Source organism: Desmodus rotundus, chromosome 3 (assembly GCF_022682495.2).
Source record: "Desmodus rotundus isolate HL8 chromosome 3, HLdesRot8A.1, whole genome shotgun sequence".
In the NCBI taxonomy this organism is placed as follows: domain Eukaryota; kingdom Metazoa; phylum Chordata; class Mammalia; order Chiroptera; family Phyllostomidae; genus Desmodus; species Desmodus rotundus.
Genome location: NC_071389.1, coordinates 199,054,124 through 199,078,154, shown reverse-complemented (window position 1 = coordinate 199,078,154; position 24,031 = coordinate 199,054,124). Strand labels below are relative to the sequence as shown.

The window sequence follows — 24,031 nt, the reverse complement described above, 5'->3', positions numbered from 1 at the left end:
CTTCGAGAGGGTGGGGTCAGGGGATGCTGGTGCCACCCCAGCTCTTGACCAGGGTGGAAACTCCCTCTGAAGATGCCCCCTCCACACCCCCTTCTCCTCCATGAGACAATGCTGCCGTTAGCAAGGGGGCTCCAGTGTGCAGATGTCTGACCCCGACAGCTTTGCCCGTCCAACCAGCACCCAGGTGACCCGTTGCTGTGCTCCGGGACAGCCCTTGGGTGGGGACAGCCATCCCTCCGTCACCCCCTCCTTCCCCAGCTCCATCCAACCCAGCCCAGGCCACAGGCCCCGCTCCTGGTGGGCGGCCCCTGGGGATGGCGGGGTGCAGGACTGGGGATGGCCTTCCTCTCTGTGGCCTTTGCTCACATGACCTCATTGAAGGAGACTTGCCATCCCCCAGGGCTGTCCTGCTGGGACACTCTGTTAGTTTGGGGGACAGCTGTGACAAAGCACCGCAGCCCTCACAGCTTAAACAACAGAGATGTACTTATTCTCTTCTGGCTCTGAAGGCCGGGAGTCCAAGATCCAGCGGCCAGCAGGACTGGCTCCTCCCGAGGGCGGTGGGACTCACTGTTCCAGTGTCCCACCCGGCTCCTGGTGACCTCGGGTGTCCAGGTCGGCCGTCTCTTCCGGGGCTCTCACAGGTTTCCCTCTGCTCAGTTGGCCGGCGGTCTTCAGAGGTCCCTGGCCTGGACTCCTCAGCCTGAGCTGGGCCTCCGTCTGCATGTGGCATTCTCCCCGGCGCCGGTGCGTCTCGATGTCCCTTTTTCAGAAGGACACAGGCATGTTGGATGATATAGACCCAATAGTCTCATTTAAACTCAGTCACCCTACTTCTTCCTCCAAATAAGGTCACATTCACAACACGGAAGGTTAGGACTTCCGCGTCTTTGGGGGGAACACACTCCAACTGTAACAGCCCCTGTCCTTAGGTTGTGTGGGATGTGCTTTCCTGGGACTTGCGCCCCCGGGACCACCCAGCGATGCCCTTCTGCCTCATCGGCCCTGCACAGCCCATGGGTGGGGCCCGCCGTGTTGCATGGCCCTGTGCCCGCCCACCTCTTACACGGACCTGCTCTGGCAGCTCACAGCCCCTCGCAGCCCCTCACAGGGACATAAAGTGACAAACCCAGGTCACACAGCACGCCTACACTCCCAGCCACTGGGCTGCTCTACCCACTGGGCACTGGTCACCTCTCGGAGCACATGTGGATGCCTGGAGGCCACCCCGCCAAGCCACATGTGCGCACTGCTGACCCAGCCCCTCACCAGTCTGGGGCCGCAGAGGGCGACTTGGCCCCAGGGTGGCAAAGGCAGGAGGGGACAGGGCAGGGGGCCCAGGCTAGCTGAGTGTGACCGACCGCACACGGCCCCCCATCAGCACAGACTGCGCTTCTAAAACCAAACTGCACTCACCCCAAACCCACCTCCCAGACCCCCCACAGCTCTGGAGAACAGCGCCTGTGGCCTCCTGGTGGTGTTGCTGGGTGGTTTCTAGTCCCCGGTCCCAGAAGGCGGAACAGGTACCTGCAATCTGAGAACATGAGACCGCCTGGCTGGGCCAAGTGGCCAGGACCCAGCACTGCCTCAGGCGGCTGCCCCTCACCTAACACTTCCCCCATCTGCTCGGTGCCCCCTGGAGGATCCCACGCCATGCCATGGAGCACTGGGTGCTGCCCACAGTTGCTGTTGTTTCACTGAGGACCCCTGGTTTCTGGACAGCAGCAGAGGGGCTTCCATCGCCTGCAGGGCCCGGCAGGGCAGCTCCAAATAGGCCCCATTTTGATGTTAAGTGACAGAAGTCTCCTTGTCCCGTGGTGGCAGGTGGTGTTAAGAACTGGGCCCCGAGGAAGGCGGCTCCCCGCAGGGAGTGTGCAGCTACGCTTCTATCCCAGCTTCCTCCCACACCCGGGATAACACAGCAAGAGCAGCGTTCCCCGGGCAGGGCTCCTGCTAGGCCGGGACAGGCCTGGAAGTGGAGGTGAGGCCGGGCCAGGGAAGGGTGCCCTCTGGAACCAGCCCCCACCAGCCCCAGAGCCACTGTGTATGTCTCACCCCAAATCCATGTTTGGGGGCTTCATGTGGGCGAGTCTGAGACCGGCCATGTGGGGATATTTACACCATGGAAATGGGCAGACACAACACGTCAGAGCTTGTGTCCCTGTGACCAGCACACTGTGCGTGTGTGTGTGTCTGTGTGGGTGTGCCCAGCAGGGTGACGCTGCAGCGCTGGTCGGCGGGGGCCACAGACACCACTGAGTGAGCATGTGCGCCGTGCGGCCGTCCCATTGGATGACTGAGCGAGCAGAGCAACGCGTCTGCGTCCGATTTTGTGTCGAGGTTGAACGTTCTTCCTCGGAGACTATTGGGATGACTCAGGAGGCCGCCACTCCGGGCAACAGGTGTCTGGCAGCTTCATCACCACAACTCACCTGCTCCTGCTCCTGCGTCGCGTCCGTGCAGTTTTATTTGCAAAACATCAAACCACCCAGGTGACTCAGCCCCTCTGCGGCCCAGATTTGGCGCCTGCAACTTCTCGCATTTCCCAAAACTGAAATCACCTTCAAAAGGGAAGAGATTTCAGACCATCCATGAGATTCAGGGAAATACAACGGGGCAACCGATAGTGACTGGGAGGACTGTGTGAGGTCCCAAGGCACCTACTTTGAAGAGGACTGTGGCGTCATTGTCCTGTGGACAATGTTTCTTGTATCTTCTTCAACAAATGTCTCTGTTTTTCATGTTGCATGGCTGGGTACCTTCTGGAGTGACCTCCTATGCAGGATATTTTTACATTTCCCCACAGGTCCCTGAGGCTCTGTTAGAGTTTCTCAACCCTTTTATCGCTTGTCCTTCAGATGGGGTAATTCCTGTTGGTCCAGCTGGAAGGTCACGGCTCCTTCCTGCCACCCCCGCCCGCGGTGCACCCCCCCGCCCGCGGTGCACCCCCCGTCTGCGGCGCCCCACCGCCAGCATTGTGTTTCTCAAATTTCAGACATTGTGTTTTGTGTTTTTAGAATTGCTTTTTTAAAAAATTTCTATTGTTTTGTATTTTTAAATTTTCAGCTATTGTAGCTTGCTTTTCTGGAATTCCCTTCGTTTTTTTAAAAAATTCTATTTTTGTTATACTGAGCTGCCCCATCTTTTCACTTACTATAAGCACATTTTCCTTTACACGCTTGAGGACGCTTAAATAGCTACTTCAACAGCCTTGCCTACGGCTCCTCCCCTCACCTGCATCATCTTAAGGGTGGTCTCTGTTGATTGATTGATTGGACTGGGTGACATTTGCCTGTTTAATGAATAATGATTATTGTATCCTGGACATTGTGAATATGATGTTGTAGAGACCTTGGGTTCTGTTCTATTCCTCTGAAGCGTGTTCGGTTTTGGTTGTTTGCTTTAGCAGGCATTTAACTTAGATGGACTCAAATTGTAAACTCTCCATTTGTAGCTCAAACCTTTGTTCAGCTGTGTTTTTTTTTTTAATCCACACCTGGTGTCTGCCCTGCACGTGGGTGGCTCGGGGGCCAGACAGCCCTGCGGGCACAGACGGAGGCAGCATGGGGTCAGGCTCTCCCCCCTCCCGTGGCTTCCCCTCCCTCCCTGGGACCCCCACTCCCTTTCTAGCGGATGTGGTTGTCCCAGACCCTGTCCTCTGTTCTTTGAGCCAACAAGGTTGTCATCTCCTCCTGGAGATCGCGCCCCTCCGACAGAAGTGCCAACTCTGGCTGCCGCAGGTTACAGCCACACCGTGGAGGCTCAGCCCGTGCGGTGTAGCCACCATGGTGCCCTTCTGGTGCCTCCAGAGCACGCTGGTTTGCTTGCACTTTTGTTTCAGTGTGTCCGGGGCTTACAGATGCCGTCTGTCGGACGGTCGTCCTGTGGGAAGGGGGCGCCCAGGTATTTCGGACACGCACAAAACATTACAGACGTAGCTGAAGACCTATGCGCCGCCCCTCCATGGGGAACTTGGTATGTCGCCTTCTCACTCACTTGATTAAGATCCTTTTTCTACGTATATTGTTCAAACTACTGGGTAGCTCATAAAGCGTACATAGGATTGGGGGGTTTTCTGATTTCTCACGGGTGAAAGCCCGCTGTGCGTCAGCTCTCCCCCGCCTCACGTCGTATTTGGAGATGCGGCCATGTGGGGACGTGCAAACCCAGCCTGTTCACTTTTCCTGCAGCGCACTGTTCGACTACACGGACGTGACGCCCATCTGCCTGCCATCCCTCCCGTCTACGGGCGCTCGGGGCTGCCCCCTCTGTCCTCAACACTGCGGTGCCTGGAGACAGGCCCTGCGCCCACCTGTCTGGCTACTGCCCGACAGGTACAATTGCTGGACCAAGTTGCTCCTCCAAGTGCTTGTAACAACCTACATCCCGCTCCTTCGAGTCTTAACAACGGTCACCTAGGGGAGGCCGAGTTGCAAGTGACTTTCACGTTCTTTTTCCTTCGGCGTTGTCGTTGGATTCCCGCTCCCTGACCCCCGGCAGTCGTGACAGAGAGTAAGGCTTTGGGCCGTCGCACCAGCAGCAGAAGTCGCCCTTCCGTTCCAGCCCATCCCCTCCATCTGGGGGAAGGCCCGCACTCTCGGCTGCCCGCATAGCTCAAGTGGGAAAGCTGGCCAACGTCCAGGACTCACTGCCCTGGCTCCTCCCTCCCCCTCCCTCCCTCCCTGCACCTGCCTCTGTCCTGCACATGCTGCTTTAGCTGTAAAAACATACACCGCCCTGGCTGCTGTGGCTCGGTGGACTGAGTGCCGGCCTGGGAACCAAAGGGTCACCAGTTCAATTCCCAGACTAGGGCACATGCCTGGGTTGCAGGCCAGGTCCTCAGTAGGGGGTGCTCGAGAGGCAACCACAGGTTGATGTTTCTCTCCCTCTTTCCCTCCCTTCTGGTCTCTATAAATAAATAAATAAATAAAATCTTTAAAAACATTCCTTGTGCGTGTTTCTGCTTATTTCCTCCCCAAGTGCTCTGCAAGCCCCTTGCGAGCAGGTGTGTCCGATTTGTCTCCGTAAACTGAGAAATGGGCGCCACCTGGCGCAAAGCAGGTGCTTTAGAGCACATGGAATCACAACGTGCCTTCTCGTGGTACGAACGGGGAAAAGCTCGAAGCACTCAGCCCAGCCCCACCCCCCACGGTGTCAGACACAAGCCCATGCCGAGCCTTCCAACTCCAAGCTTCTCCTGCCTGGCGAAATGACCTGCCTAGCTAGGGTCACACAGCTGTGAATCTGGGCTGGCCCTAGAAATGGGGTGCCTGGTCCTGGTTCCCCCCAGCGACGGCTCCCTCTACTTGGGGTAGACTGATCCCCTGCTTTCTTTGCTTTAGCCTTTTAGGTTCTGGACAGGATCTGACCACTCCCTGTGGGCGTCAGCGGCACAGTCTCCGCAGCCTGCTACTCTCTGGTGTCACATAACTTCTGTCGTTTCTGCAGAAGTGAATGTTTGGACAGTTTTTCCACACGTGCTGTAGACAGAGACACCCTGGAGTCCTCATTTCCCCATCACGTTTCATTGTTTCAAGCTGAAAAGGCGCTGTGTATGTTTCCAAGACATTACACCGTAACCACTTCCTTCTGCAGGGAACTGATGGGGAAATTGGGCTTTGATGCGGGGAGGGTGACGAGCCACGACCCCCTTCCACAGTTGGTGCGTGGCAGGGGGACTGCTCTCAAAGCGGACCCAGGAGAACCTCACGGGCCACCTTTCGGCATCAGAAAATTTGAGGCATATATTGCACAATCGTGCGTCGTGCCATAAACCTTTCTGCATAATTCATGAGATCTGATTTAATGTCATTAATTTTGGTGTTCACAGTGGTGAGCGCATAAGGGAGCCATCATTTTTATTTCAGATTTTTTTTTTCTGCCACAGAACGCTGAGGCTGCTCAGGGTTGTTCTGAACTGTGTGAGAACAAGACACCTCCCGAGGGCTGGCCTCATGGCTGGGGGCCCTGGGGGGGCTGTCCTCGGGCTCCAAACCCGACCCTTCCTGGGGACCCCGCGCAGGCCAGGTCTGGGCTCCCTGTGCTGGTGGGTCAGAACTGGAGGGTTGTATTTAAAAAAAGAGGAGAGAATGAAAGAAAAGAAAAAGGGTTGGTAGCAGAACTGAGAAGAAATAGACAATCACTCCTTAAGATGCACAAGAGAATGTTCCAGCCCAGGTTACTGTGAGCCAGGGAAGACAAGACCTGGGGAGAGATGTGGGGAGGCCAGAGAGGAAGCGGAGCTGGGAGCTGACGGGCGGAGTCCGGGGAACGGGTTCCCATCCGAAGGCCCGGCTGGCGCCTGGCGCCCCACTCTCTGCTGGAGACTTGGCAGTGCGGGCGCAGGCGCGGGCTGAGCCGGGGCCGGAGTCTCGGGTGTCTGCCCTCTGCTCAGGGCGACGGCAGTCACTGGACAAGCGTCTGGTGGGCCGTACAGATTGAGGAACACAGACGGCCATCTAGGGGGACCAAAGTCCACTCTAAACCAAAGATCTAGATGGTTCCGGTCCAACCAGGGAATGTCCAAAGTGCTGTGTGGTGGCCGTGATTTTGGTGCCTCGCTGGTTGGTTCCCCTGTTCAGACGGGGAACAGGTGCGTGGAGGTTACACTGCTCAGGTGTGCGTGTCCCATCCGATTCCAGCTGAGGCTGAGTGGCTCCTGAGCTGGCTGGCTCAGAAGCGGGTGGGCAGGGGGCGGGGCACGCAGCGTGAAGGCCCCCATTGTACAGATGGGGAGACGGAGGCCTGGACCCCTCCCCGTGGCTTCAGGAAGGTGCATCCCCCAGCTCGGCGCTTACGGGCTGTGCGACCTCAGGGAAGTCCCTGTACTTTCTGGGCCTCCATACCCACCTGTCACGGGGCAGGGAGGGAGAACTTCATCAGGTGGAATGACTCCTGGCCCCTCTCCCCACCCTCACCCCTCCCTTGGGAAGAGGAGGGAGTCTCTGGATTGGCTCAGCTGTGAGAAGGAGCGGAACTGTCCTCAGAAGTCAGCTGCGGGGGGCACTTGAGTTCCAGTCCACACCTTCTGGGGTGGGGACCAGGCGGTGGGTTTGAGCAAACGCCCTTGGCCCCAGATCTAAGGTAGGTCTCTGCTCAGCTCTGCCTAAGGGATGTCTTCCCCGTTGATGTTCTGAGCTTGGGCATGGGGGGTGGGGTGGGGGGGGGTCACTGAAGCCCCCTCAAGCCCCTAACAACGATCACCTGTGCCAAATAACTCGGCAGAGCCCTCCCACTGTGATCCAGCCTTGGCCACGAGACCGGCTTTGGCCAATGCAGTGTAAGCACCTGTGACGGCAGCTGGGGCTAGGAGGCCGCCTGCCCCTCTGCCTCCAGGGCGGGAACACATTCTGCTCCCTAAAGCCCTGGCCAGACCAGAGCTGCCCAGCTGGCCCGCCGACAGCTGGCCAGAAACGCTGCTGCTGTACGTTACTGGTCCGTTTGTTACACAGTGTCGCAGCCCCAGTGGCTGCCCCATACAAGGCCCCAGCCCGCAAACACCCATTTCCAGTGAAGCCACATTGGACTGTGATTCTGACAGAGCCACCATCTCACCTCCGCCCACAGCTCAGGAACGTGGGGAGGGGCCGGAGGACCAGAGTCACGGCATCGCCACCGGAAGGTTCGTCAGAAGTGCCTTTAATGGCGAGTTAGCAAACACACCCGCGCACAGATGGACAGATCTCTCCACACTAGCGGAGGCTCCCGGCAGCTGCCAGGGGATGAAGGCGCAGGGGGCGTGGCGAGGCCACTGGTGAAGGGGCCACCCTGCTCTCCTGACCCGCTGGGCCGGCGCAAGGCTCCCCGCGGGCGTCCTGGGCACTGAAGACCTTTCCGTGGTGTTCGATCAGCAGTTCGGTGAACAGGTTCAGGGGCACCAGCGCGCTCAGGGAGGCCGCCCCCTGGGACGGCCAGATCAAATTCAGCCCGAAGACACAGGCCAGGTTGGAGCTGTTCATCTTGTTAAAAATGCTCTCCCGGGACACCTGGAGGATACACGTGAGACGGGGTGACCCGTGGGCCCTGCACGGCGGGAAGAGCACTGGGTCGGGAGCCAGGGCCATGACCTTGTGCTGCCACCATGCTGCTCCCCAGTCAGGTGACTGGGGACACAGCCCCTGCCTCCCGACCGCCCCTGCTCAGGAGATGAAGTGGGGCAGCAGGGGTGGGCATGGTCGATCACGGCCGGCAGACAGAGGGCTTCTCCGTGCGGCAGTTGCCCTCCAGGTCTCGGATGAAGTCCTTGGGGACCAGGAAGCAGCATCCCAGGCGGAGGGAGGGTGTGACCCCAGACCCCGGTCAATGTGCATTGATGAGAGGGCGAAGCCTCCCCCCAGCAGCCCAGCTCCACCCACTCACCTCGTGCAGGAAGCCCATGAGGTAGTTGAGCACCGCGTAGTTGTGTTCCGGAAGGCTCTGCAGGATCTGGCGGCAGCGGGTCACCCGCAGGCTGCTCTCCACACCTGTGACGGCACGAGGGCCCTGAGCCCTTCCGAGGGGCAGGCGCAGGTGGAGGGAGGACAGACCGCCCCCCGAGCTGGTCTGGAGCACCTGCTTACTTCATTGGTGTGCAGGTTCCTTCTTCCAGCTCTGTCCCCTTCCTCACAAGGGGCACAAGCAGCCCGGGGGCCCCGGGGCCAAACGGCCTGCTCTTATCAGTAAAGCTCCCCTGGCACCCTGCTTATGGCTGCTTCCATGGAGTGGAGTTGGGCCCCCTGAGTCCGAGATATTTCCCGTCTGGCCCGTTACAGAGGACGCGTGCTGACCCCACTCTCGACTGACCTGACCCGGTTGTGATTCTCAGCGGCTCGGGGCCCCACACTGACAAGGGACGGGATGTAGCTGTCCCGGTGTGAGACTGCCCCCGACCCCAGTTCCCTCCTGACTACGACCCCCGCCAAGCTCTGTGAGCTTCAGGTCAAAACTCACCAACCAACAAGCGTCCCCCCGCTGCCCCTGCAGCAGCACCCCCGCACGCTCACACACGCACTCACACGCATGCACCGATTCACATGCATGCTGACTTGCACACCCACACTTTCACACCCAGACACACTCACATACTCACATGCACTCACACACATGCACTGACTCACACCATGCTGGCTTGCACCCTCACTCTCACACCCACACACTCACACATGCACTGGCTTGCACACTCTCACACACACTCACTCTCACACCCCAGTCCCTGGGCATGTGGACCGCCCGCTACACCTCGGGCGGGGTCACCACGAACACTCTGGGCTTTGCACACAAGCCACAGATGAAAGACACAAGCCTTCTACTGTGAACGTTCTTGCTGACTTTTTAGTAAAAGCCACTCTTCCGTGAAAACATGCTGTTGGGTAACTTAAAGGGACACGGAGTTCCCATGAAATGACTATTTTCGAGGCACCCACATGCCTGGGGTCCCCCCGCCCCAGTCCTGGAACTCAGCTTTCCAGCCTCACCCCATTTTGCTCCGAATGACAGCCCCAGTGGCTCCCAGTGCAGGGGCGGCCTCCAGCTCCCACTACGGCCCCTTCAGGAAAGAGCCCTCACAGCGGGCAGGAGGGGCCCCCCGCTGTCACAGAGCCACTGTGCCCGAAGCACGTCCTGGGTGCCAGGAACCAGGCCCGGCTCGCCCTTGACTACCCTGCCTCTCAGCTCAGCTGCACCTGACAACCCCACCCCCCACCCCAGGTCCCGGCGAGGGCACCCCTCTCCCGGCCCGTGGCTGGCGGCCCCCGGCTGGCACATACTGGTGATTGCCAGGATCTGCTCGTAGGCCTTGAAGGTCAGCAGTGGCTGGGGCAGCTCCCGCAGGAAGGCCTTCAGGATCACGGCGGGGATGTGGACATCCCCGTAGTCGTCGAAGTTCACGGGCTTGCCTGGACACAGAGTGCGCACACCTGAGTTCCGACCCTGGGCTGGGGGCCCGGCTTCAACATGGGGGGGACGCAAAGCGGCTTGAAACCTCCGAGGGAAGAGGCTCAGGCTTCGGGCCCGACTGGGGCTGACTCTGGCCAGGGGCGGGCTCTGTCCTCTCTGGGAGTGGGGGTGCTGTCACCCCACCTGCCCCCACTTGGGGGAGGCTGGGGCGTTGCTGACTTCTCTGCTAGGCAGCTTTGCCCCGCCTAGGGTGGGAGTGCCCGGGGTCAGGGCCCTGGCTCCCACTGACCTCAGTGCCCACACATGGCACGGGAAGGGGCCGGCCTGCCAGCGCCCAGCACCGGCCCTGTCACTGAACGATCAAATGTGTGACCACGGAAATTATGAGAGTGCGTGGAGCACACGGACCCTCCTTGTGAATGAGCTAATCTTGCTTTGCTGGCGTTGCGGCGCCGTGCTCGCTGCCTCTCCCCACCCACAGGCTACTCCCTGGCTGCTGAGGACACTGCGCTGAGCGGGGCGGCGTCGCTGCTGATGGACCTGCTGCAGAACAGTTGCCTACACTGCCCGCCTGGTGTGCATGGAGAAGCCCTAAGGGCAGAATGGCATCGAGTGGCCACCTGGCCTGGGGCTGGGCACAGGACCCACCGGGACAGCTGCCCCGGCCCTGGGCGCTTTGAGGGCCGGGGAGCGGAGCTAGGCTGCCTTGGGTGGGGGGCCCTGAGGCCCCAGCGGGCAGGAGGTTCCGGGGGAGCCGACTCACCTTGATTGTAGAGGCGCTGGATCTCTCGGACGGTCTGGACGCTGGCCGATCGCCGAAACAGGCCCTCCGTGCGCAGTCCTGCAGGGAGAGAGCCTCCAGGAGTCTCACAGGCCCCAGCAATCAGGTTTCCAGAACCTTCCATGACTCCCCCTGCCCGTGCGTCACCCTCCCCAGTCCAGGTCATCACTCCCCCTACCATCCGCTGCCCTCCTTCATTTATTCCTCTTGGTTCAAACTTTTCCACGTTTCCCAATCTGACCTGATTTCCCTTCCACCTGTGTGGCCCCTGGGAAAGGAGACTGGAGACTGACCACCACTGAAGCCAGACAGACCAGGGTCCTGGGTGGCTCTGCCTCGGACCGGACCGAGCGTACAGCTGCCTGAGCTCAGCCACCTGTCCGCAGAGTGAGGCCTGGGCAACCCGCTGCCCCCGCAGGCTGATGGACGGGAAAACATGGCGTGCATCGGGCACACCACGGGTCCACAGTCCGCTGCTTTCCTTTCTCCCCAAGAGGGTCTAGTGCTGGCCTGCCCAGCACGCAGTCCCTCGCTGCACGTGGAGATTTAAATTTAATTAAAATTAAATGAAATTTTAAAATCCAGCCACTCAGCACTCACGCCATGTGTAAGGGTTCTATGGGGCAATTCCCTGCGGTGGGTAGTGACTCCCACTTGGGGGAGCACAGATGAGGCTCATGCTCTCCCTGCCCCCTCTCCAGTCTTCCTCCCTTCTGATGCTGAGGGAGCGATTCAGCGGGCACGGACAACTCTGGCCAGCTCCCGCGGCAGCCCTCCCTGGTCCTCATCAGCCACAGGGCAGCTTCCCATGGATCCCTGCCATGGACCCACACGGTCTGGCCCTCTGCCCCTCTCCCTCCAGCCTCTAGTCCCGTGTTCATTCAACAAACAGACCCTGAGCTCCTGCTGAGGCCTGTTTTTGTGTTTTTAACGGATAGAGTAGCTACAGGAAACAAAAGCAGCCCCTTCCACAGTTTCCCACGTGGGTCTTCACGCACTAGCGTTCGTCTGGTCCTGAAATTCGTAACAGAAAGGGGAGCAGGAGAAAGCGCATTCACCGTCTTTTGCCAGGTATCATGCACTCCTGTGTACAGTGTGCACCCACGTTTTGGGGCCAAACTTTCAGGAAAAAAATATTTTGCTTTAATCGTTGATTCAATTTTTTCCTCACTTACATTTAGAAACAAAACCGATGATCAGATCCCAGGGTATTATTTTGCACACGGATATCGTTACTGTTTTCTAGAGTTACACTTTTCGCGCATAAGCACCAATAAAAGAATTAAAAACATTTACATGGGTACGGATTCAGTACTACCCACGTATAATGCGCATCCTATTTTTCCCTCAAAAATTTGGGCAAAAACATGTGCATTATACACGGCAAAACACGGTCGTCAGAGTAGAGATGGCTCCCAAGGAGCCAGGCCCTCGGCTGTAGGATCAGAACGCACAGTGCCTGGGCGTTGGGGACAGTGGCGGTTCTCACGTCCTGATGTGTCCCCCCGCCCGCCCGCAGCACCTGCCCTTGCAAGGGGCCACCATCCCTCCCAGTCCTCCCCTGTTAGGGGAGACGCAGCCCCCACACACTTTCCCTGCAGCTCTGAGCTCTGGCCTCGGGAGCCCCAGAGGGGCCACAGGTTCACCACATCCCCGAGCGTGTGCACCCCTGGGGTTTGCGACCCAGGCTCATCTGCCGTGTCAAAGAGTCCCCTCCGCAGAGGGCTTCCATGTGTCACCTCCTTGGGCCCTGCAGCCACCCTGTGAGCAGCCCGTCGGGCCGAGGAGGAGACAGAGGCCCAGAGAAGGTACGTTCACAGGCCCAAGCTCACCCGGCTAGGACAGTGGAGCCAGGATTCAAATCCAGACAGCGCAGGTTGAGAGCCCGTGCCTGAGCCTGTCCCATGCTAGTCACCCACCTGCACGGGCTGCCCTCCTCCAACTCCCTGGCCCAGGACGGCCTCCCGGCAAGGTGCACGGGCCGCCCTCCCGTCCCCCAGCCCCCTAGCTGGAGCCAGCTCCCACTCACCTTTCTCTCTCAGGTATGTCACCGTGAACCTCAGCACAGGGGGGATGAGTTCGCCTTGGTTTTTGTCTTTGAGGCTGAGGGGACAGAAAAGACAAAACAGTTTTGACCTGGGCGTGACGGGCGATTGTGAACAGTATAGGGCTCCAGTCTTCTCCAAACCTGTGAGAACACAGCCCCGGGGAGCCCTGCAGAAAGAGAGAGAGAGACGCAGCTGCCCTCAGGTGGCCCAGTGGCCAGGAGTGGCAGGAATAACAATGAAAGCGTGGTGTCTGAGGGTCCACCAGCTGCGGGCTCTTTTCCTCCGTCTTCTTGGAGAGCGAGTCCTGGCCCTGCCTGAGCTGGACAACCCTCAGCCTCTCTCTGAGCCTTTCCAGACTCGGTTTCCCTGTCGGGAAAGCAGGAATGCTGGGGGCTGCAAACATTCAATGGTGAAGGATGTGAACGGCTTTGCTAAGCTGTAAGTCAAAGCCACTGACAATTAAAATCACTGGAAAGCCAGGAGCTAGGGGCTTCCCAGGCCAAACACAGGGGGCCCCTCTCACAGGTGCAGACAAGTGTCCAGGATTCTGCGGGGACTCACACAGGCTCACCCAGCTAGAGTGCCCGGGTCTGTTGATTCCAAAGCCCAGGCTAGTTACCGTTCCTGGGAGGGGACCCAACTGAGACTCACTGCCGGGGCCGGACCCCGGGTAGCTGGCACGCCATGCTGCTGAACAAACCCTTCGCCGATAGCTTAGCCGATGTTTCGTGTTTTAAGAGCAGACTTCCCGCAGGGAAAGGGCCTGGGAGAGCAGGAGACTGAGGTCCCAGCAGGGGCGGGCTGCCCCAGGCTGCAGGGCTCCTGCAGGTCGCCGGGCGGTGAAGGAGCAGACAGACACCCAGCCCGCAGAACGGGGCCCTGGCATTCAATCCCTGCTCTCGATAGAAACAGCAGCCTGGGTTTCTCCTCCCGGCTCTGAGCAGCAGGGAAGGGCTTGCCCCAGGGACTGGCAGGGCCCCCGCGGAGAATGACAACTGACCCTGGGGGCTCTGGATAGGAGGTGCGTGTGCTCCTGGCTCAGTGGGAACGCCGGGGCAGCAGCGGTGGGGGGGGAGGGTCCTCTCACAGCACACCCCGCCCCGTGTATCTCCGCCCTGCAGGCCAGGGCCAGTCCCTGCAGGGGGGCTGGGGCCGTGTTAAACCCACACCCTACACTGTCGTCCAGGGGTGCACGCAGGGCGGGGGCTCTGGGAGCCAGGGCGCAATTGCACAGGTTGGCGATGCACAGCCCACTGCTGGCCAGCCGTCCGCCTGGGAGGCCAGGCGGGAATTCTTGGCTCAGTATTGTCGCTCGCACTCCCACCCTTAGGAGGAGAAGTGCTTTGAGTAGCTCAGAACATGTTCTTTCCCAGGTTTTGCAGGTAAGGATGTAGGCAGGTGAGTTTGTGACTTTTTAAAAGCAGGAAGAAGAAGGAGGGAGGAAGGATAGCCTGAATTTACACTGGTACGGGGTGGGGAGGGGGGTGCGCAGGCCCACCACGCCGGGCACCCAGGCTTTCCCATCCTCTGTGCCAGTCATTTGTCTCATCTCCCCTCCCAGCTTCTGAAGTGGGAGGGATGGCTGCAGCTCACGTGACTGATCGGCGCAAAGGTCTCAGCCACATGGTCAGGCAGGAGGGCCTGGGAGCCAAGAGGACCATGTTGTGAGGACTTACTGTGCACCAGGTGCCCTACTAAGCCCGCTGCCTGCATCCCAGGGGCCCCGTGTTCATAGAGGACAAACAGACCCGAGAGGATGTTTTATCTGAAGTCACACAGCCGAGGGTTGTGTGACTCCCAGGCCCAGTCTGACTCCCAGGCCCCTGTGCCCGGAGCAGCCCGAGGCTCGGTGTTCACTGGGGGTGCGGGGAGGTGGCGCAGGCCCTGTCAGGCTGTGACACCCCTCTGACAGCTGGCCCTCCCTGGGAGCTGTGTGGGCTATAACAAGAGGTTTGCTTCACCTGCTAGACCAGCCCCCCAACTCTAATGGGTGGCGGTTCTGGCATGTCAGGCTGGCCCCTGACTGAGAACCAAAGTCTAAGACGGCCCGCCCCCCCCAACCCCCACAGCCTTCCCAAATAGCATTTTATGGTCTCTGCCCAGCCACTGTGGGTGGGAGTGTCCCCCAGCACGCAGGGAAAGAGGAGGGAAAGCAGGCTCCCGTCACCTCTACCCTCGCAAAACATGTCCTGGCCGCTGAGGCCTTCCACCCTGGAAGAGGAGCAGGGGCCCAACAAGCCGCGTGGCCCTGCTCGCCCGCGAGCAGACAGCAACCAGGAATCGGTCGCCAACGGGTCCTTAGCAAGAGGGTGCCACACGGGCACACTGAAAACTATAAAACATCCCCGAAAAAAATTCTAAAGGTCCGAGTAAATGGAAAAACATCCTGTGTTCGTGGACTCAAAGACGCACCTTGTTAGGATGGCGGTAGCCCCCAGACTGACCTACAGGCGGCCCCATCCCTACTGAGGTCCCGCGGCCTGCCTGCAGACTGACAAGCTGACTCTAAACTTCCTGTGGAGACTCAAGGGACTCAGAACCGCCAAAATGACCTTGAGAAAGAACAGAAGACTCATACTCCCGGTTTCGAAACTTACTACAAGCTTCAGTGATAAGATAGCGTGGTACCGGCATATAGATCAATAGAATAAGATTAAGTCAGAAATAAACCCTCACATTTACAGTCGCTCAGTGTTTGACAAGGGTGTCAAGGCAAGTCAATGAGAGAAAAATAGTCTTTTCAACAAATGGTCCCTGTTTGTGTGGAGTCATCAGGGAAGCCTTCCTGGAGGAGGGGGCCATGAAGGATTAAGAGCAGGCAAAGTGCTGGGTAGCAGGAACTGGCTCACAGAGCCTGATGCCCTGTAGCTAAGCCCCCGTGGCCCTGGAGGGTGAGGAGGGTAAGGTTTCAATTCCAGTTACAGAGAGAGAAACTGGGGTTGCCTAGCTCAACTTCCCAAGCTGGAAAGTGCCAGAACTGGGATATGGCCTCCCCCACCCCTCCGAGGCCCCTCCCTCTTCCCACGAGGCCACGTCTGCCCAGGCAGGACTGTGCTAAATGCACAGGAACATTTCCATTTTCCCTCTTCGGGGATGGCAAGCCAGCAAAGACCTCTTGAATCGCTCGCTGACTTCCCATTAACACCCTAACTTCATTAGCTTCTTCTAAGCTGATAGCTTTGTTGTGTGGTTTTGAACTTTAACTGAGCAAATTAACATTTGCGAATAGGATTGGGTTATGAATTTTAATGGTGTTTATTCATTCATAGTCCAAGAAAATTGCATAGCTGGTGCCTTATCTAATGTGTTTATTGCCATTTTATTATAGTCGTCCTCAATGAAACAGCAGAAAATATTAATTTCAAGAGGCGATCACACGGACTGTCTCTCAAAGTGGCACGCACAGGATGTTTTCGAAGGCTGTCCGATGCCCCTCACCACTCCCTGCAGACGTAAGGGACCGGTTTTCACGGTGACAAGGGGCCCTTGTCACCACGGCTTTTCTAAGGGACGTCACTCATGCCTGCCTTTAATCGGGAGCTCAATTGCTGGGTCAACGCGTCCCAAGACCACGGGGCCCCTGGTGGGCTTCGCAGAGCAGAGAGGATGCCACAGATTACTGAGAATCTCCCCCACGCTCAGGTGGATGGCTTTAGAAACCCACCAGGTGGGCGTGTTTTCGGCTTCTCGTGTTTAAAGTTTTATTAGACAATGGGAGACAGAAGTGGCTCTGAACAGCGAAGCCAATCCAAAAGGCACTGTGAGTCACCAGGCTGAGGGATTGATGGTGGAAAGGCCTGTGGCCTTGGCCAGGGCCACCCAGGACCCCCGCAGAACCTCAGGACAGGCCGAAAGCGGGTAAAAGGGTGGCAGGTGGGCAGAAATCCCAGACCTGCTGGCTGGGCGTCCCTGGGACCCCCCCCCCCCCAGAGCAGAGTTCTCACCAGCACCCCCAGAGGGGCCCACAGCCACTGCGGGTCTGTGCCCCACCCTGCCTCCCTCCCGGCTGTTTGTTAGGAGTGCGCGGTCATGCCAGCACTTGTTACAATGTGCAACAAAAAGAAAAGGAAATGACTTTCGATGAACTTGGGTTCCAGATACATGAAGGGGAAGAACCTATCTGAACAAATACTGTGTCTGCAAAGTGCGCACAAAACGCTTCTCTCAGATGGCCCCACTGCATGCGTGTGGCGGGGGGGGGCGGGGGGCGGGGGTGAGCCCCCCAGTCCAGAGCTGCACTTGACTCAAATAAAGTCAGAAACTCAGGGCCTCAACGGCACCAACCAGCCACGATTCACACGCTCAGCAGCCACACGTGGCCAGTGCAGACCTGCCTAGCACCCCAAAGTTCGGGAGAACATCGGTCCACCTTTACCTGCCAGGACACACCCAAGATGCCCACTGCCCCCTCCGCACCCACATGCCAGGCCCCACCCCGCCCCAGCCGCTCCTCCTGGGCCCCCTCCCTGCCAGCTCTCACCAGGTCCCCACAGACTTACCCGGCTCTGGGGCAGGTTTCCGCACAGCCCCCTCCCCCACATACGGCACAGCCCCCTGCCTCTCACATCACGTACCAGGTTCCTAGTCCTGCTGTAACTACCGAAAACCGTAAACCGGGGAGTTCAAAACAACATGAGTTTACTACCTCACCCCCCCTGGACGGAACAGGTGTCTAAAACGGGCCAGCGGGGCTGTGCTCTTTCTGGCGGTTCCAGAGGACAGCCCGTTCCCGTCCTCTCGCAGCTCCTGGGACACCTGCATTGCCTGGCCGTGGTCCTGGGGCGTCCCCACATCCCTCTGACCCTGACCCTCCTGTATCCCTCTTATGAGGACCCTGTGAGGGCACTGGGCCCCCCGGATCACCCAGGATGACCCCCCACCCCAAGATCCTTCACCTAATCACACTTGCAAAGTCTCTTTTGTCATGGGAGGTGACGAAGTCACAGGTTCCGGGAACCAGGACACCATGTCCACAGGGGTCAGCGAGCGGCCTGCCACCCACCCCTCCCTGCCCTCCCTCACTCTGGGCCGAGGAGACAGTGGGTCCGGAGCACTGACCCACACAGCAGTGGGCACCCGCCCAGAGACGGTCGCCTCTGGCTTCACTTCCCTACAGGCCAAGCTCTGGGGACAACTTCCCCCCACACAGAGGCGTCCCAGGTCCCACAGCGGACACAAGAACAGCCCACGGCCGGGCTCACTTACTACTGCAGACTGACGCCAAACTGCTGCGTGGGCAGAGGGGGCCGCGGCGGCGGCGTCTTGGCGGGAGGGAGCGGCCCGCCCTCACGCAGGCTCCGGAGCTTCTCGTCGTACCTGTGGACACAGCAGGAGCCCAGCTCTCACCTGGCAGGGTCGAGGGCTCGAACCAGAGGGGCCACCTGCAGGCTCTGTCTGCGGGCCAGTGCCCTGTGGGCGTCTGCAGGACACCCAAGTGTCTCAGCTGTCTGGGCGCCTGTGCCACACTGCTGTCTCTCTCTCTCTCTCTCTCTCTCTCTCTCTCTCTCTCTCTCTCTCTCTCTCTCACACACACACACACACACTCCACCCCATTGCTGGGGGGTGTTCACACAAAAGGCAGGAAGGGAAGCCCAGCCCCGTCAAATGTCCAGTTTCTCCCGCCGACCCCTGGCCAGTACTTCACCCACATGTGTCTGCATGGGGACATCCCCTTCTGCTGGAAACACCCTTCCCTGGCTTCCTGACGCAGCCAACCGTACCCCTGAAACCCATTCCAGGAGTCACCACCTTCTGGAAGCCTCCCGTGGCACACCCGTTCCACCAGCGCCCCCCAGGTGGATGCGGTGCCTCCTGCAGCCTCTGTGGTCTCTGACTTGTGGCCCCTGCCACCGGGGGGGTCCTGAGGGCAGAGTCACTCCCTGCACTGCCCTGTCCCTAGCCTCTGGCATGTGGCTTGCAGCCCAGAGGGAGCTCAGCCTCTCCGCTCCCCTTGTAAGGCGGCTGACCTCACCTGTGTGCAGCTTGGCGAGGGCCCTGTTGCCTCAGAGGACGCCCAGAGAGGGAGATGCAAAGGGCAGAGGCGTGGGTTAGACGGGGCCCCACCCTGCACTGGCTGTGGGGCAAAGGCCACCACACGCCTTCCTGGGCTCCCCCCGCCCCCCCACCCCACATGACAGACTGGGCGGGGAGGCACCTCTGCCATGTAAATTAAAGCAGCAGACACACCAAGTTGGCTTTCAGCAAGAAGCCACGGACGCGCTGCTCTCGAGGGCACCTGTGACGTGCCCGACAACATCTCAGTCCAGGGTCACCCACACCCCGAAAAACACCCCAAGGCTCTGCCCCAAAGCCAAACACAGAACACCGAGGCAGTGACAGCCATTACCACTGCGGTTATTTTTTAAAACCCGTTTTGCAACGGTGGGTGAGAGAAATAGCAGGCCCGCATGCACCCCCGTCAGCAGTGGGCATCTCCACCGCGCATCCTTGAGGATGCTGCTGCCTGCTGAGCCCAATCCGGCCGGTCCACGCAGGACAGGAAGACTTCCTCCAGATGGGGCGGGACCGAGACCCATGGACATGGGCAGCTGTGGTCGAACTCACCGCAGAACTTCCGGGGGGATGGCCAGCTGGTCACATTTGAGGTGCACACGGAGCTCACTCAGGTAGTTGAAATAGGTGACTTTTTTCCCAAACTTGTGACTGAAAAAGCAGAAGAGATTGGAAACAAGGAGGCGGCCGCAGAGCTGCAGATGCCGGAGGGGAGGGAGGCCGGGGAGGGAGAACACAGCCCAGAACTAGGAGGTAACCGAGGCCGCGAGCGTCTGCGGATGTTCGCTTTTACAAGACCTCGGACACACCGAACACTCGCGGGACTCATCTGCATAAAAACAAATTCCAGTTTGCACCCGCCGTCAATCTGCAGAGATGCCGGAGAATGTGCGGGAGCCAGAGGTGCAGCAGGGCAGCCCAGAGAGGGGCTTCCCCCTCGGCCACCTCCTCTCCCTGTGAGGGTCCCGTGAGGGCCGGGACCACACCCAAGTCCTCTTCAGCTTCTCCCCAGGATGCTGTCCCCCTGGGGACCACAGTGGAGCCAGCAGGGCCACAAGGCCAGCCCAGCCCTGGGCGAATCAACTCACCCGGCAGCAGGGCCTCGGCCCACCTTGAAAACGGGGCTCCTCCCTCCCACGTACAGGCAGGTGACCATCTGTGTAAGCCAGTGCACTGCCCCACCCCAGCAGACACTACTACCTGGGCCCATTATTATGTTTTACATGTATTCGTCTCTTATGTTTCCATCACAGCTGACACACAGTATTAATGAGTTTCAGGCGTACGACACAGTGACAAGGCATTTATGTAACGTACGAAGCGATCCCCGAGAAATCTAGGGCCACACCATATGTAGTTACTACAACGTTACTCTGTGTCTGCTGTGACCAGTGAGCCTCAGGCTCCTGGGCTGCAAAGCGGGGAGAGGACGGGGCGCGGGGAGGGGAGGGCGCCGTGGGAGCAGGCGCACCGGCACCCGCTCTGGCCAGCGACCACACCGACCAGGGTGCTTGCCTCTCCAGCCGCCCCGCTGGCCCAGAACGGCACTAGCTCACCTTCATGACCAGGTGAGTCTGGACGTGTACATGCACCTTGACACCATCTCCACAATGGAGGTGACAAGCACAGCTGTCTCCTCCAAAGCTTCCTTGTGTCCCTCCGCTTTTGTCCCCACCCAACACGACGTGCACCCTCGTAGGCAATTTCACACCATACTGTTACCGCGGGCTCTATCTGTCCAGATCTCTAGAAACTCCCCGTCTTAAAACTGAAATGGAGCTGTTTTATCACAAGCCCAGCTTGAACCCAGAGCTGGGGGAGGCCCAGCTGTGTGCACTGGCTCCCCCTAGTGGATGAAGGGGGATCAGACGGGTGCCTGGACCCCTGGCCACTGGTACTGAGGGGCAAAGGGGGCCCCCCCTCGCCGATCCACCTGCGTTGCCAGGGCCCCTTTCCAGCCGGCCCAGCACTTCCCAGGCCCCAGGCTCTGCGGATGGCAAGCAGGGCTCAGGACTGTGTGTGGGAGGGGGGTGGGAGGGTGGTACAGGGTTTCTCTAGGGTCACCTCACACCATGGGACATGCTGGGACATCCCTTCTCAAGTCTCAGAGTGGCCGGGAAGCGGAGAGGGCTCAGAAGGCAGGTCAGGGCCTCAGGGAGCAGTCTGGGGGTCGCAGGCGGTGTGGGCGCAGCGGTGCGTGGGTGCACATAATTGTGTGGCCACTCGCCAAGTGTGGGGGCCATGGGGGGCCGGCGGAGGGGCCGCACACCTGATGAGGGGCTTGAAGACGTTCCACAGGACTTTGATGAAGTTGGTGGGGTGCACGACGTAGAGGGCCTTCAAGTTCTTCTTGTACCTGGCGGGGGGCGGGGGGGACCTGACTTCAGAGTGCGACCCACAGGGATACCCCCTGAGCTGAGAGCTGGTTCAAGGACGTCGGACAGACTTAGAAAGGATTCGAACTCGGGGAAAATCAGGACCCCGTGCACCACGGACGGCCCCACTCACCGGGGCTCACTCACTCGGGGCTGGGCAGGTGGCACACACTGGAGGGCAACGGGGCCACAGCTCTCAAAACTAAAACTGACCCCGGTTCTCTGATGGAAATTGATTCTGGGGGAGCAGGGAGTTTACTGCGTGGGTTGCGCACGCTGTGGGACAGGTCATAGAGTCCCACACAGTGAGGTGCCGGGCACCCACTTAAAAGTGAGGTGATTCACCGTGGCTGGTGTGGCCCAGGGGGCTGAGTGCCAGCCTGCCAATCGAAAGGTCACTGGTCCAGTTCCCAGTCAGGGCACATGCCTGGGTTGCAGGCCAGGTCCCCGGTTGGGGGTGTGCGAGTGGTAACCGATTGGTGTTTCTCTCCCTCTCTTTCTCCCTCCCTTCCCCTCTCTCTAAAGTAAATACATAAAATTTAAAAGACAAAACAAAACTGCTCGAGAGGTGGCCCAGAGCATTCAGTGGTAATCTCACGTGGCACCACCCAAGAAGGAAAACAAAAATTGAGGTGATTCTCGGCTTGCCTCCCTCCCTCCTTCCTGAATAATTCAGTCCAAAGGCTGAGCCAAGGCCATTGGTGTGCACCCCGGGTGGGGACGGAGGCAGCCGGGCCAGTCAGGGTGAGAGGCCAGCACGGAGGCCGTGGGCCCTGGCAGGGAGACGACCCACCAGCCAAGAAGGGCTTTACATTTGCACGTGGTTGAAAAAAATTAACAGGACAACAGTTCATGACGTGACATGTGAAAACGGAATAGTCACATTTCAGTGTCTGAAAATACTTGTGTTGGAACAGAGTTCTCCCTGCTTGTTCATGTATTGTCTGTGGCAGCTTTGCGCCCTCAGCGGCGTTGGAGGGCTGTGACAAAGGCCCACCGGCCCTGCAAGGACACATGTGCCTCCCCGCCCTGGCCGGCCACACCGGACAGTGCCTCAGCGCCCCAGGCCCACTGGGCACCCTGCCCTCGCCCACCGCACAGCTGCGCCCCGGAGCTGCCCCAGGGCCCAGGGCACGCACTTCCGGTCGAACTCCCGGTAGGCGCTCTGCAGCCAGTGCAGGGACGGCTTGTTCCGGCTGCTCAGCCCGTGGTGGAAGTAGACGAGGACGTAATCGCTCTCCACGTGCTGGTCCAGCGTGTACTTCAAATACCTGGGCACCAAGCACAGACTCGGTTGTGACCATCGCCCTCCTGCTGCTATTAAAGCAAACAGGCATTCCCCATGGCGGAGGCTGGGTGCCCCAGTGGGTGTCGGCACTGGGCCATGCAGAGTGGATTCTAGGGCCATGGCCAGAACCCACTCACAGGGCGGGGGGACCCGGTCCTCCTTTGTTAGATGACTACTGAGACTCGGAGTGGTTCAGTAACTTACCTAAGTTCACACAGCTTGAGAGTGGACGTGGTGGGCCAGAAAGGACCCCCAAACACATCTAGGTCACATTCTGGAAGCTGCAAGTATGGCCTTACTGGGAAAAGGGTCCTGAGAGGAAGACCTACTCCTGGATCACCCACGTGGGCCCTAGCTGTCACCATGTGTCCCGGTGGGGCAGAGGTAACGAGGACACGGCACAGAGTGGGACGGCCACGTGGAGGCCAGACTGAGCAGAGAGAGATGGGCCGCTGCCCAGGAGGGTGAGGGATGCCACCCCGCGGCAGCCACAGGAAGCCAGAGAAGGCAAGATTCTCTCCTGGACTTCCGGCCTCCAGGACCGTGAGAAGGAATTTCTGTCTTTGTGCCGCCTGGCTTGTCACAGTGGCCACAGGAAACTCACCCGGGGACGGACTGGGATGGGACCCCAGGACGGGTGTGCAGCCCTCCGTCTCAGACTCCCTGCGGCTCTCTCCAGAAGTGGGCAGCTCCTTCTCTCTGTGCCAGCTCCTAACTTCCCCATTTCCTGTAAGCGGCACCCTGACTGTGCTCTGCCTGTCACTTGACCACGCTCACAGGACAAGTTCCAGTCTCTGTGGTCACTTCTCAGGAGTGACTCCAGTCACCCCAGCACACCCACAGGCCCCGGGGACAAGGCCTCACGCAGCCGTCTGCCTGAGACCATGTGGACCTCCATGATAAGCCGCCCTGGGCCAACAGGGCAACTGTCCTGCGGGTGGGTTTGGTGACTGGCAGTTGATGTGACATCTGCCTCGGGGTCTGCGACTCATCCTATGTATGTTAGCCTTTGGCCCTGAATGTCTCTCCTGTGCTGAGTGATGGAGGGGCATGTGCCCGGGATGGGGGACATGCACACGGGGAGGATGGGCATGTGTCTGGGGATGGGGGGTGACACGCGTAGAGGGGTGCAGTCGCGGGCGGGACTTACTCCAGCAGGCGCCTGTGGTTGAGCTGGTGCGAGGGCGGCAGCCGGCAGCAGCTGAACGAGACGATGCGTCTCCCAAAGCGGTCCTCCCCTGCAGGAAGACACATGCACGGGCCTCACCAGGGCACCGACGCCCTGCTGCTGCTCTCAGAACGCCCGTGGGCGTTAACCAATGAAGGAGCCTCCAGCCAGGCCGCCTGCGCTAAGAGGTGCAGGCAGCCAGCCCACAGCGAAGGCAGCACCTGCTGGACAGGCACCTGCCACATCACGGTCGGGGAACATTAGCCAAGTTCACCTGCACCACCAGCCTGCACGCTGCACACCCCCAGCCCCACTTTACAAAGGGACAGCCGGTACAGGGGGTTGTCACCTGTGCAAAGCCACACAGCGACTGAAACCTAGACAGGATGGGCTCCCAAGCCAGTGTCCGCCACTCTGCCTGCTGCCTCCGCCCAGAAAACTGCAGCGCCCCCCCCCCCGCCCCCCACAGGGACTGCAGGACTCCGC

At 59.5% G+C, this 24,031-nt stretch overlaps 1 protein-coding gene across 4 annotated transcripts in view; it reads right to left on the bottom strand.

Annotated features, from left to right (window-relative positions):
- Nucleotides 1-7,622: 7,622 nt before the first annotated feature.
- ARHGAP8 (Rho GTPase activating protein 8) overlaps nucleotides 7,623-24,031 on the bottom strand; it is a 181,173-nt gene continuing 164,764 nt past the window's right edge. For all 4 annotated transcript variants that reach the window (XM_053919680.1, XM_053919678.1, XM_053919679.1 and 1 more), the window contains 10 exons: nucleotides 23,528-23,615; nucleotides 22,229-22,360; nucleotides 20,984-21,070; nucleotides 19,267-19,365; nucleotides 17,908-18,018; nucleotides 12,684-12,757; nucleotides 10,637-10,714; nucleotides 9,744-9,872; nucleotides 8,359-8,462; nucleotides 7,623-7,985 (listed from right to left, as the gene is read on the bottom strand). In XM_053919680.1, coding sequence (XP_053775655.1) covers nucleotides 7,692-7,985; nucleotides 8,359-8,462; nucleotides 9,744-9,872; nucleotides 10,637-10,714; nucleotides 12,684-12,757; nucleotides 17,908-18,018; nucleotides 19,267-19,365; nucleotides 20,984-21,070; nucleotides 22,229-22,360; nucleotides 23,528-23,615 — 1,196 coding nt within the window. In that variant the 3' untranslated portion in view covers nucleotides 7,623-7,691. The remainder of the gene's footprint in view (nucleotides 7,986-8,358; nucleotides 8,463-9,743; nucleotides 9,873-10,636; nucleotides 10,715-12,683; nucleotides 12,758-17,907; nucleotides 18,019-19,266; nucleotides 19,366-20,983; nucleotides 21,071-22,228; nucleotides 22,361-23,527; nucleotides 23,616-24,031) is intronic.